The sequence below is a fragment of the Trichechus manatus genome, unplaced genomic scaffold, assembly GCF_000243295.1.
Source record: "Trichechus manatus latirostris isolate Lorelei unplaced genomic scaffold, TriManLat1.0 scaffold00052, whole genome shotgun sequence".
NCBI classification, from domain to species: domain Eukaryota; kingdom Metazoa; phylum Chordata; class Mammalia; order Sirenia; family Trichechidae; genus Trichechus; species Trichechus manatus.
Genome location: NW_004443988.1, coordinates 14155763 through 14170120, shown reverse-complemented (window position 1 = coordinate 14170120; position 14358 = coordinate 14155763). Strand labels below are relative to the sequence as shown.

General features: G+C 40.4%; 2 protein-coding genes across 4 annotated transcripts in view; one reads left to right on the top strand and one right to left on the bottom strand.

Annotated features, from left to right (window-relative positions):
• LYSMD2 (LysM domain containing 2) overlaps nucleotides 1–2971 on the top strand; it is a 61625-nt gene extending 58654 nt beyond the window's left edge. For all 3 annotated transcript variants that reach the window (XM_004377666.2, XM_023732480.1, XM_023732481.1), the window contains exons 2-3: nucleotides 697–1028; nucleotides 2392–2971. In XM_004377666.2, the coding sequence (XP_004377723.1) occupies nucleotides 697–1028; nucleotides 2392–2434 (375 nt within the window). In that variant the 3' untranslated portion in view covers nucleotides 2435–2971. The remainder of the gene's footprint in view (nucleotides 1–696; nucleotides 1029–2391) is intronic.
• A 2332-nt stretch (nucleotides 2972–5303) lies between these two features.
• Nucleotides 5304–14358, bottom strand: part of SCG3 (secretogranin III) — a 30975-nt gene continuing 21920 nt past the window's right edge. The window contains exons 11-12 of the mRNA XM_004377665.2: nucleotides 10188–10265; nucleotides 5304–5624 (exon numbers count right to left, since the gene is read on the bottom strand). Of these exons, the coding sequence (XP_004377722.1) occupies nucleotides 5506–5624; nucleotides 10188–10265 (197 nt within the window). The 3' untranslated portion in view covers nucleotides 5304–5505. The remainder of the gene's footprint in view (nucleotides 5625–10187; nucleotides 10266–14358) is intronic.

Here is a 14358-nt window from a genome sequence, read left to right as displayed (position 1 = left end):
CCCAAGAGACAGAAAGGGCCACATAAACCAGAGACTTCATCAGCCTGAGACCAGAAGAACTAGATGGTGCCTGGCTACCACCAATGACCACCCTGACAGGGAACACAACAGTCCCGAATGGAGCAGGAGAAAGGTGGGGTGCAGAACTCAAATTCTAGTAAGAGGACCAGACTCAGTGGTCTCACTGAGACTGGAGGAACTCTGGAATGCATGGCTCCCGGACTCTATCAGCCCAGAAGTAAAACAATTTCCGAAGCCAACTCTTCAGACAGGGATTGGACTGGACTGTGGGACATGAAGTGTGATACTTGTGAGGAGTGTGCCTCTTAGCTCAAGTAAATACAGGAGACTAAATGGGCAACTTCTGTCTGGAGGTGAGATGGGAAGGCAGAGAGGGTTAGGAGGTGGTTGAATGGACATGGGGAATCAGGTGGAAAGAAGGAGTGTGCTTTCACAATATGGGGAGAGCCACTGGGGTCACATAGCAATGTGTGTATAAATTTTTGAATGAGAGACTAACTTGAAACGTAAACTTCATTTAAACTATAACAATAAAAAAAAAAGATTAAAAAAAGTCAAATCTAGAGCGAGCATTGAATACGTTTTGTTCATTGATATTTTTAGCTCTTGTTGTGTAATAAACCCTAATCCTGAATTTAGTTATATAACTTGATATTTCCTTTGTTTATATTTTAGATGGAGCAGATAAAAAGGGCAAATAAACTGTTTACCAATGATTGTATATTTCTGAAGAAAACTTTGAACATCCCAGTTATATCAGAGAAGCCTTTATTGTTTAATGGAATTAACTCAATTGATTCTCCAGAAAATGAAACTGTTTATAGCAGTCTTTCTCATGAAGAAGAGCCAGTGGTGGCTAGGGAAGCCCTCTCTCCTCCCAGTCCTCAGGAATCTGACATTCAGCCTGTGCAGTCTGAGGAAGTGTCAGCCAGAGATTTCCTGCAGAGGCTGGACTTGCAGATTAAGTTATCAACACAGGCAGCCAAGAAACTAAAAGAGGAAAGCAGGTAAAAACGCCCTGGTAAAAATGTCAGAGGCTGAATACGTTATTTCTTAAAATGCCCTTGCTTGGCCTAATCTTTCTTCTTTTTCCTTTAAAAATTGTATTTCAATTCTAGAAAGGCATTTTTAACATATGAAGTCTAAACAGACATGCCGCATTCTGCATGAAACCATATGTGTCTCAGTGCTTCATTATAAAAAGTTTGCTTCTTTGCTTTAATAGCATAACTGTCAAGCTAGCATATCTGGATAGCAGCCAAGTAGAGGCATCTAGCTGATACCTTCAAGGGAAACAGTGCCCTAGAGAATGTTTGTAAAATACAGATCCTTATAAAATTGGTCAAGACATTGTCCATTATTTATGTTACCTGGTGTTTCTTATAAGATCTCATGTGAGCTTATTTGTTTTTTTTGTCTTAAAAAATGTGGTACTAAAACAAACCTTCCTCCTATAGAATTGGTTTCCTTATTCCTTTATGATTTCAAGAATGGTACAACCTAATGTGTTTATTTTTGCTCAGGCTACCAAGAAGCTTACAACTAAAAATGATGCTCAGGATCAACTCCTATTTCTTATGATTCATATATTTGTTTCCTTCTCTTTTCTTCAGTCCTAGTTTTTAATTTCTATTTTATTCATTTTATTATATGTATACTCTTTATTGTAGCACCTCAAATCCTTTTGGGAAAGAGGTAGAGTATAAAAAAATAAATATAATTAATTTATAACTTAATATAGGTGCCCTGGGTGGCACAAATGGTTAAGTGTTCAACTACCAGATGAAAGGTTGGCAGTTTGAACCTACCCAGAGATGCCTTCGAAAGACAGGCCTGGCAATCTGCTTGTGAAAGTTCCCAGCCTTAAAAACCGTACGGAGCAGTTCTATTCTGCACACATTGGGTTGCTGTGAGTGGGAATCAACTCAACGGCAACTAACAATAACAGCAACAAAATAATTTAATATAACATATTTAAATATATAAACAAATATCATTCTTTATTCCAGTAACTGAGACACCAGTTCTTCTAAATTGTGTACTACCTAATGGAGACAATAAGGTCCACCTTAATATTTGCACTCCATACAAGTTTCAAGGAATAAAACTCAAACCAAACCATTGCTGTCCAGTGGATTCCAACTCATAGTCAGAATGTAGGACAGAGTAGAACTGCCTCATAGAGTTTCTAAGGAGTGCTTGGTGGATTCGAACTGCCAACCTTTTGGTTAGTAGCTATAGCACTTAACCACTATGTCACCAGGGTTTCCTTTCAAGGAATGCACACTATAAGTTGGTGTATTCCTGCCCTTCTTCAGCAATTGGATATTAAGTTGTAAACATCCATTTATGCTCTTTCTTTTTTTTCAGAGATGAAGAAAGTCCCTGTGCAACTTCCCTCCATCACAGTTAGGTGATTAGGGGCCTAACTAACTTGGATTAAGAAATGGTTAGACCATACTGAAACCAAGAATTGAAGATTTGAAAGCATGTCTTTTGAATTTCCATAGCATACATCTTAAAATCCCAGTTTAGTAGTTCCACCTACTGCAATTGCACTGAAGGGATTCGTTCCTTCTGGCTTTCTATCATTTTAAGTCCTGTTATGGCATGAGAGCAAGATTGTATCCTGAAGCTTATCGCTTTTGTAGGTGCTGGTAGTTTTCTGACAAGCTTTTGTAATTACTCGTTGACATAAAGCATCAAAGACTATTTACATATTCAAGATAAAAGCACTGTTTATCTCCTGATGAAATCCTAGTTATGTGAAAACTATGTTGCTGTTTATGTGATGCTAAATTTGCTGTGTTTATAACTTAAGTGCTATATATATATATTTCAATATGTATTACATATTCTGTAATGATATAAAGAACCAAATTTTGTTCGTTATTTTGTAAAAATAAACTACAAGAGTCTGAATGAGAAAATAAATTATGTTTTCATATTTTGGTCTTCAGTTTTTTAAAACAAATATAATTGATTTTTAAATTTTGTTTTTAAAATGGTGACTGCTTCTCCTTCACTTTAATGATTCTTATTTTTATAAATACAATTTTGGGGAAAAAAGTTTGAATAATTTAAAAGCAAATCAATTACTAGTAACCTTTGCATCTTCATATTTGACCTGATGTGTTTCAGATACAATGAGAACATGGCATACGGTCAAGAGCACAAATAAACAATACCATCATTGGTGAATTCCAGTTTATATTTCATTGATAGATCACTTTAACAGTGTTTCGCGGTTACTGTGCTCATTTGAATTGAGGATTAAGTTTTTATTCCTTTAATTTATCTTACCTTTATTATATATATATGTTACTGCAGTAAACAAAGTGATGTATCATTTATAATTAAATATTTTTTGGCCTCAATTCTATTTAGCTACCAGATTCATTAAATCCTTAGGGTTCCACAAAAACTCCCCTGGATTTACTGTTCTCCATCATCGCAGAAGGAACTTGCTTTCCAAGGGCAAAAAAGGGGCTGGCTTGGACCTTTGTTTTCCCTTATTCAGCCTCCCTTTTCTCTTCTTCTGTCCCTGTTTTTTCTCCTTCCTCATTTCCTTCCTCCCCATCTTGCTCCTCTAGTTCTTCAGTTAAAGCCAGAAACAAGTGCCCAGAGGTGTTAATGCAGCAAAGCTTGCAGAATCGGAATCGCCCATATTCAGCCCTGGAAGCTGACTGGTGATTTAAGGGGAAGCATTAGCTGTCTGCCCTTGTCTTGCCAAATTTCTTGTTTGTTCATAACATATATAATGCTTTGTGTTTTGTTTTAATTTCATGTTATGGCATCTTTGATATAGGGTGCTCTCCTGATTGTGTTTTGCTGTTTTCTTGCATTAACTACTACGTGAACTGTGGGGAGTTAGTTGGAAAAGAACACTTAAAAAAAAAAAGTAGTAATAAAGCAAAGGAAACAGTTATGTTAAAAAAAAAAAAAAAAAGGCCAGGTCTCTGTGGAAGCATAGGAACTTTAAAAAACTTAGAATTATCATGCTGTTTAACACAATCTTAAATTGGAGCGTAATCCAGAAGACATAAATCCAAAGACATTATTCAAAAGATGTAACATAAACTCTCATTTGAAATTAAGACCACAATCACAAAAACATTTTTGAGTCCTCGTTTTATTTTTGCCTAAGGCAGCCTGTTAGCAATTTCTAGCCAAGTCTCTCCTCTCCCACTATCAGTAACTTTGAATTCTTTACAACCACGGTTGGACAGTACAGGGCTACTTTAGTCCTTACTGTAGAGGAATGCGCTGACAAGCAGCCTGGGTTGTAGTCCCAGCCTCAATCTGATTTTAAGCATATCCTGGGTGCTGTCTTCTTTTTGTGAATGTTTCCTCATTTATAAAACAAGAATTAATGATCTTTTGTCTCGGATATTGATAGGAGCAAATACATGTCAGTGTTCTTGGGAAACTACAATAAACTTTCTAAATAATTTTTTTAAAATGCACAGACATTTAGGTAAATTACAGAAAGTGAATGGATAAAACAATTCAGTCACAGCAAGTTCTGTCTGATGTAGAAGCATTGACCAGGAACATTTCAGGAGAGGACTGTCTGTAATAGTGGCTGAGGGAGAGTGTGTGCAGGGACCCAAGGCTCCTTAACATCATTTTCCTCCAGCCTTGGTTCACAGGGAACAGAGTGATTTTTAATCCTGTTTCTATCCAACTGCCTGGCCCTCTTCCTCTCTGTTAAGAAACATTTTTTTAGGCTTGGATCAAATCCAGTTTAGGTAACTATAGATTTGGCATAAATTTTTACCTTGCTTATATAGTATTTATGACCTCATTTGTCTTCCTGGAAAGTACATAGGTATCCCTCTTTATAAGCAAACTCAGTGTCTGAAAACTAACAGGAATGTTAAGAGTGGGGCGAAACTGTTAATTTATCAGCGAACCCTATGTCCATTTTTCAGGTTCCTTTTGGTGCCCATTGGGCCTGATAAAGAGCCAGCTAAAAAGAGCAGTTGAAGAAGCAGATGGCTCTCCTTTCAGCTATAGAGGCTTTGAGGAAATGAATTCATGTCAACTCCCAAAGGGAACTGCTAGTGGGAACGACATCTCCTATCAGACATACTCTAATCTACAAGGGGCCCTGGTACCTCACTGTGAAACAAGAGCCCCCTTAGTTCTCCAGGGAGTGCTTACATGTGTGATACAGAAGGAACAGGGCTTTGTTTTACATTCAGATCATTAAAAGCTTTTCCAACGTCCCCGTCTCTGATTGTAAAGTCTGAGGAAATAAGGATTCTGGACACAAAATCTCAGCTTACAATTTTACTTTTCAGATCATGTTTATGGCAAGAAAGCTATGTTTCAACCACTTCTAAGAGGTTAATTACTATATATTTAGCACTTTCTAATAATCCTTAGGTTAAGATAACTTTATTCACAGAGTAGAGGTATTTTAAAAGCTGTATTATGTTTTCTGAAGCAGTCAAAAGACTCCTGGATCCTCTGCCGTTTTTACAGGCCGCTGTAAATGTGCTTGATGGCATCAGCTTCTTCTTTATCAAGGATGCCTTTTTCCACATAAGCATCTGCTTGTTGGGTGATGAAATCCCTCATCTTTAAAAGGTCATAATCTGGAAAATATTATGAGAGCATCATGAGCAAAGAGGACAAATCCAGTCCCATTAGAGTGATTATCATCAACTGAAAAGCATTCTGTACAGTAACACAATTACTATTTCCCTATCTTTCATGTTGGAAGACATTTGAATTCTCAGCATTGGTGCTGTTTTCCATGTTTAAGTGCACTGTTATTTCAGCTGCTCTTCCTCGGAACCCTGTGAGGTACTCAGGTGCAGAGTACCATCCGCATTTGACCGTGAAGGGAAATGGCTCCTAGATTAGGGCTTCACAGGCTTTAATGTTTACGGTCATCACCTGGGGCTCTTGAACGCTGCAGATTCGTATTCACTAGGTCTGGGGTGAAGCCCAGATTCTGCATTTTTAACAAGTTCTCAGGGGATGACGCTGCTGGTCCAGGAACCACACCTGGGGTAACAAGATCCTAAAGGTTAAGTGCCTTGTCCAAGGTCATACAGTTAGTGAAAGTTATGATCAGAACCAGGTGGTCTGACTTCCTGTTGTTGTTACACCAAGTTGTGAAGTCTCTGTTGATGTGACAACCCACTTTTTAATTCAACATAAGAATTACCTTGATTATTTCCTGACATGTGAATTGTATTCATGAAGCAAAAAGCCAGACTATAACCTCTTCATGATTCCTCTGTCCTACTTACAACAAGAATCTACATAAACCATCAAACCACCCACCAAAACCAGAAATCCTCAAGTCAGGAGGCTGCCTGTGGCATCTTTCTGAAGACTTAAAAAAAGAAACATCATCCCTTGATTCTTTAATTATCATGTGCTTACTGTTTAAAACAATCAGAAATACAAAAATATGAAAATAAAATCCCGTGAATTCTATTAATCACAGATAACCACAGTTGCTATTTTGTTGTTTCCTTCTATTGCTTTTTAAATATATTTCTCATCCCAGAATTATACTTACACCCTTAGTACTAGCTCTTTTCACTTAACTTTACACAGTGAGCATTAATACTCCTCAAATACCATTGTTAAGGGTTCCATATAATGCATTCCATAGCAGGATCAACATTTATGATCTGCACCCCCTATGCTGGACATTCAAGTCTTCCACACTGTAAAGACTTGGTGAGAATCGTCCCCTCCAGACTGTGAGTTGCCTGAACCTGAGTTCCTTAAGGACAATGCCATTTGTCTTGGCAGACTTGGCATCTAGAACAAAGCCCTGCCTTCTGTCAGTTTGTCAAGGGGAGAGAAAGAAGAGACTGGAGACACAGGAGTGCCAAGTGCTCCAGGGCCACAAATAGCTGCTTTGAACGTAATCTGAACCTAGGTGGGTCACTTGGGCTTCTTTAAACCCCAGCCTGAAGGGAAAACAGCACGAAGGCTGTCTCTACAAGCACGTAAGTGTTTATCATCCCAAGTGAGTTGAGGCTCAGCTTGTTTCCTCTCCACCGAGGAAGGCATCTGCTCCCCATCAGCACATGGCTGTGAGGATTAAGAGAGATAATAACTCCCAGTCATTGAGCAGTTTGCAACTATCATCTTATTTGCTCCTCCCAAAACCCCATTTCAGAGATGAAGAAAGAGCAACCGAGGGATAAGTAACTCGCTCAGGAAGTGGTAGAACTGGGATTTGAACCCAGGTCTGTCAGTAGTCGTTGCTTTGACCGCTCTACTGCCTTGAAGTAATGATGTAAATCATCTAACAAAAGGACATAGCAAACATTCAACGAGTGCTTGTTTCTTTTAGACTATTCCTCTCAGGCACAAAACAGAGAATCCAGGTGAGTGTACATTTTGTGTGCACATCACAAGATGATCCGTGACTGACTCAGAGGGCACTGAGAGACACTGGTGATAAACTCTTAATACTGGCTCTTTAGAATTGGTTACAATGTCAGCACCTTTAATGAACAAAAAGCAGACTCCCAAGGACAGATGTGGAGGGGTCTAGGTGATCTGAATGGGCAAACAGGAAAACATGATGCTTTCTTTTGAAATGGAAATCCTAGCTTAAAACTGACGGAGCTATTACCATGCCCCTTGGGGAAGTCAGCCAGGTGCAGAGGAAAGGCCCTTGGATTCTAATCCTAGCCCTGTCCTAACTGCTGTTAGAAGTTGCACAAGCCACTTAACTATCTTGCTAACTTCAAAGAAGTTTTGAGACTGTGAGGCTCAAAAGAGATAAGGGCTATGATGCACTTTTTAAAAAGTAAAAACTTCTGTTTCATGGTTGGATAAGATTTTATTATCACCCTCACTATCACATCACACAGACCTCACTTTCCTGGGCTTGGGAAAAATTCAGGTCTCCTAGACCCCTGCCAAAGCCCATCAGCAGAGGTTAAGAAAGGTCAGAGCCAACAGGAAGTCTTCCTGCTCAGATAGCTGAGTCTGAGTGGCCCTAAGACCACGATCCCCACAGGCTGTAAGAGATGATCAGGTCAGGCAGAGCACCGACAGGGGAGTGGGGAAAGAGCTCCCCGTTTCTGCCTTTGGGGGGGTATACTGTTTACTGCCCTCACTTTCTGAAGGCAGAAGGGGGCATCAAACCCAACACTTATTCTGGAGTTTGCTCACAGAGCCTTGAATGTGTGAGCACTAGGGTCTCACGCTTCACAAGGCTGATCGTTTCTGGAACTGGAAGAGTAAATTCCAGGACGCTGCTGGTTATAACCAAGAGTCAGATTCATATGTTAATCAATGAAAGCAATAACATGAATAATCGAGACTAGTGGACAATACAATTTGCATTGGTTTGGGGATACATTTGGGTACATACTGTGTTACATTGATTCTAAGACGCACTTTTTTTTTTTTTTAAGTATTTAGAGTCATTGATGGCATATCAATTTAATTTGCCACATTTTTCGATTCATGAAACTGATGTATTTTTTGGTTCATGACAGATTTGATGAAATACAGTTCATATGAAGTTTAATGTAACTGACAGCCTGGAAATTCACATCATTTTGAACTAAATAATTATGTATGTAAAGACCTAAAAATTGTTTCCATCAATTTACAAGATCCCAGGCCAAAAGGATGCTGAAAATACCTCTTCTTCCCACTGTGCTCCATCTCAGGGGTCTAAAGCTTGGCTGCACACTGAATCATCTAGGGTGTTTCAAAGTCCTGACGCTTGCGTCCTGCCCTGAAGCTTCTGGTTTAGTGGGTCTGAGGTGCCACCTGGGCACTGGGAGAGTCAGAAGTTCATCAGATGATTTGTATGCCCTTTGAAGTTTGAGAAGCACTGCTCTGGCCAGGCACCTGACAATCATACTAGAACCTTCCCTTCTCCAGGTGTCTTGAATGTCCATCAATTCTTTATTTCTCTGCCTCTGCCTTGGTTTCCGCCCCACCATTTCTGTTCCAAATTCTTGCCTCTTCATCTCTTTCCCAGTTTCCAGGGTCTTTTTTTTCAATCTGGAATCACATCGCTGCCAGATGATTTCTCAGTTCTTAACCTAATTAGGCCCTAATTTAGGATCTCCTGTCTAAAACTAACCTCCTTTGCAGGGTGCCCAAGCCTCTTCCTGGCCTGGCCACTGCCCACCTCCCCAGCCCTGCCTGTTGGTCCTCCCTACAGACACTCCGTGTTCCTGTGAAACAAAGCAGCTCGGGTTCCCAGAAAGCACCACTCTCTTTTGTCTTTTTATGTCTTGGCACCCAGGGCTCCCTCTGCTTCCATCTGTCTTCATTCAGCAAATTCCTACTTACTGTTCCAGCAAAGGCTTTCCTGAGGCCCCTTCTCCTACCTGTCTCTGTCCTGGTAAGAAAATACACCCTTCCTCTCTTCTCCTTTGCACCACCGCACCTATCAGTGGCAGCCCTTAGCAGGCTCAAGGTAACGTTATTGACACTGTGAGCTCTTCCGGAGTGGGGCCGCATTTTACCAATCTTTGAATTTCTGGCACTCGAGGCAGGGTCTGGTTCTGTGTTTTAAGTAAATGAATGACAGCTTTCATGACTGTAGGGTAGACCTAATATGTATTCAGAAAATGCCTTTGTTTAAAATACTCCAAGAAAAGATGAGGGTGGCAGTAGATAAAACAAGGAGTCCCTGGGTGGTGAAAATGGTTAACATGCTGGGCTGCTAACTGGAAGGTTGGAGGTTCAAGTCTAACCAGTGGTGCACTGGAAGAAAAGCCTGGCAATCTACTTCTGAAAAGCAGCCACTGAAAACCCTATGGAGCACAGTTCTACTCTGACATGCATGGAGTTGCCACGAGTTGGAGCAGACTCAACAGCAACTGGTAGATCATGTGAGACTGGCGAAATGTTAATAATTACTGAAGATGGGTGGTGGATGCATGGGAATTCATTATACTATTTTCTCTACTTTTGTTTTATATTTTTCATAATAAAATGTCAAAGAAAAGAAAATGTCTTTGCTTGAAAGATTGATTTGGAAAATAAGAGAGATTGAGGTTCTGTTCCCTTCTACATCTCAGAGGCAAACTGGAGTCATCTGGACTCTGAGGGGAGATGTTAGCCCAGTCAATTTGATTATGGGAATCTTTCTATAAAAAGAGCTCCTAACAAATGGATGACATTTGCAATGTACAACCACACTAAATCCCTACCTTCATTTCCTTTTTTGTCGTGTTTCTTCAACCATTCAATATTTTTCCTGATGGCTTCCAAGTAGGCTTCTGTTTTCCCTGGAAAAGGCAAGAAAACCCATATTAAATAAAATACTGCATCTCTTTTTAAAAAGCACAGTTATATTTAAAACCACAAACAAATACTGAATTTATCAAGCATTTGAGAGGTGGTGTCCCTAAGCTATACACACACGTGGAGGATGTTGAGGAGAGCAGGTGGGGAGGAGAGTCCAGGAGATAGGATGAAACAGGTAAATGTCAAGGAACCATTATCTCCCACACACAAATAACTACAGTTTGGTGTCTAGGCAAAGAGTTTTTATTCTGTATACTGGATAGGTGGGTGGATTCCTATGATCCTTGGATTGGGCCATTTCTTGTTAGGGATGGTTCTTCCAAACTGAGGACTGAATCAAAGCAGCAGATACTACTTAAGACTCCATCATTCCAGTCCAAAATTGTGACTCAGTTCAAGTGACCATACAAGTCTTCTGCCCAATTTGGGAGGTGAGTGTGTAAAAACTCAGATGAAGAGAGGCAACCAGGCCTCATTTCAAGGTACGGGTGGTGAGCCTGAGAACTGGTTCTAATAACATGGATGTCAACACTCTTGAATGGGCATCAAGTGTGGTGAGAGAATAACACGCATCACTGAAGCTTCTCCTCTATGATGCCCTTTACATGCATTGCTGTTTGTAAGGTGGGCATCATCATCAACTCAGATATGAGGAAACTAAGGCTCAGAGAAGGTACGTGACTTGGCTAAGGTGACACAGGAAATAAATAGTTAGAATTTGAACTCTGGTCTGCCTAGTTTCTGTTACCTGCACTACCTGAAAAGATAAGACCTCATCTTCAGACATGGACACTAATGTAGTCTTGTTCTGTCTCAAAGACAGGTGAAGTCCCTAATGTTCAGAGTGTCTACACCAAGAGACCATGTGGCCTGGACAGTGCTGTATGGCCTCACAGGCCTTCAATGTCCAGGACCTCTGCAGAAGCAATGGCTTCCAAAGCCTAGAGTGGTGACCACCCCATTCTGAGCCCCCTTTGAACCCTGTTACCTCTAGCCTACCGTGCAGACCTCTCAGTTGTGCTACCTATACTGTGTGTTTATTTATGTGCCAGGCACAATGCTTTGTGCTCCAAAATGCATTATCTCATTTATTCTTTACAATAACCTTTCGAGGCCAAACCCAAAGCCCACTGACCTTGAGCTGATTCCAACTCATAGCGACTCTATAGGACAGGGTAGAACTGCCCCATAGTGTTTCCAAGGCTGTAAATCTTTATGGAAGCAGACTACCACATCTTTCTCCTGCGTAACAGCTGGTGAGTTAGAACTGCCAACGTTTCACTTAACAGCTGAATGCTTTAACCACTGAGCCACCAGGGCTCCTTCCTTTGGAGGCAGTCCTACTGTTTTACAGATAAAGAAACTGAGGCACAGAGAAATAAAGTAATATGACCAAGGTCACATGGCCAGTAAGTAGTAGAGCCACCCTTGAACCTGGGTACATCAGACTACAGCCCATGTACAATATATCACTGCCTTAAAATTTGCCAATGTTCTAATTTCTGCCACTGTCTTTACTTAAACGACTTCCTGAGCATCTTTCTTCCTGTTCCTGTAAACCCACTCCTGCCTCACTACTGCAGCTTTATGTTATCTGGCCCCCAAAGAAGCACTGAGAAGCCCCTGCAGAAAGGAATAAGTGGACAAGAGAAAAGACCCACAATTTTCAGCCCGATTCACTTCAATCGCCTGTGTAGAAACAGCCTTGACTTCAGTGCTTTGTTTTCAAGAATGTCAGAGCATGTGAAAGACCAGTGTCCTTCTGGCTGATGTTATAACATTACAGGCAATCAATATAGAGATTTTCATTGTCTGTTGCTCATTGCTGAGAAGGTCTGCCCCATAGGGTTTCCAAGGCAGCAGCTGGTGGGTTTGAACTACAGCCTGAGCTCTTAACCACTGCACCACCAGGGCTCTGTGATTATCCTATATGTTGTAAATCCTAACTTCTATGATGTTTATGAGGCAGGACTAGAGGCAGTCATGCTAATGAGGCAGGACACAATCTACAGTATTAGGTTTTATCTTGAGTCAATCTCTTTTGAGATACAAAATAGAGAATCGAGCAGAGAGGAGAGAGACCTCATACCACCAAGAATGAAGCACTACGAGGGGAGCGCATCTTTTGGACCCAAGGTTCCTGCACTGAGAAGCTCCTAGACCAGGGGAAGATTGATGACAAGGCCCTCCCCCAGAGACGATGGAGAGAGAAACCCCTCCCCTGGAGCTGGCGCCCTGAATTTGGACTTCTAGCCTCCTAAACTGTGAGAGAATAAACTTGTGTTTGTTAAAGCCATCCACTTGTGGTATTTCTGTTGTAGCAGCAGTAGATAACTGAGACAAATACTGTATTAAATTTTCTGAAATAGGCAAGTAAAAAAAAAAATTATGACATTTTACCATAGCGTATCAGACACTGTTCATGTTCGACTCTCACACATCTCCCCCTTTCTAGACATGCTAATGGAGCAGCCCTCAATCAGTAATGGGTGAAATTGGCAGATAAATATCCCAGCTTCTTTGCTCCTCAGGTGGGACAGCCCTGAGCCATGTTCTACACAGTCTCCCAGAGGTCCTCAGTGGGATTCAGCCCCTGCTGCTCACAGCTAAAAACACTGGTTTCTTTCTCTTCCTGTCTCATGTCCTTGTTCCCCCCACTGGTGCCTCCTGGGATCACCTCCAAATTAAACTACTTGACCTCAAATCCTTTTCACAGGGTCTGTTTCCAGGGGAACCCAACCCAAGATAATGTGAAATAGAAATCTCAGCATTATCTAGTTAGTTAGGCTGCTTTTTGCTCAGAACCAATTACCTATAAAAAATGGTGTTGAATTTATCAAGTATAAAATGTATGAAAAATAATTTTATTCACTATATTGACATTATCAACCCACAGCACTGAATAAGTTTACTACAGCTTAAGGAAAAATGGACTGAAACCCATTAAGAAGCCACTATCTTATGGACCATGACATATGTGATTACGGTATTCCCTTGATTTTAGAATAGAATGCCCCCTCATCACCCTTACCCTCTTTCCTGCTTTATATTTATCCATAGCATTTACCTCCTTCTACCAAATCAGCAATGGGTTTACCATATCGTATAATTTGCTTATTTACTGAGTCTACTGTTTGTTTCCTCCCTTAGAAATGTGTTTTGTATGCTGATGTACCTCAGTGCCTAGAACAAGGTCTGGCACATAGTAGGCTGTCAATAAATATTTGCTGAATGAGTGAATGAAGTCTTCCTATATGAAAGCCAGATAGTAATCAAAAGATTGCTTGGTGATCATGGAATCAAAACTACAATTAAAAAAAGAAAAGAGTAAATGGCAAAGACATGTAATTTAAAAAAATAAATGAATTATAAATGAAAACTTGAAATTTAATAGATTCTGAATTTAAATGATAGTCTAGTTAAAACAACTACCAATATCCTAGGCATATCATATCTATATGTCATTTAATCTTTATAGAACTCTATGAATAATTATTATTATTACCATTTTACTGATGAGGAAACTAAGGCTCAGAAAGGTTAAGTGACATGCTCAAGGGTAGAGAAGGTCAGAGCCTAATCTTGAACCAGAATGAATCTGAGACCTCTATAGATGGGAGCAGGGTAAATTCACCTTTTACAGTAGACGGACTTAGGGCTTTTTTGTTATCGTTGTTGCCAAACTGGCCAAAATCACAGTGGTTCTCCAACACTGCCGCACATTAGAATCACTTAAACCACTTGCCATCAAGCTGATTCCAACTCACAGAGTAGAACTGTGCTTGGTAGGGTTTTCAAGGTTGTGACCTATTGGAAGGAAATCACAAGGCCTTTCTTCTGAGGCACCTCTGAGTGGGTTTGAACTTTGACCTTTTGGTTAGCAGTCCAGTGCTTAACCATTTATACTACCCAGGGTGCCTTTTCAAATCACTTAGGGGAGCTTTTTAAAAATCCCAGTGTTCGCCTTTGAGAGCAAGGGAGAACGAAGAAAACAAGATACAAGGGAAAGATTAGTTCAAAGCACTAATGGACCACAACTACCACGGCCTCCACCAGACTGAGTCCAGTACAACT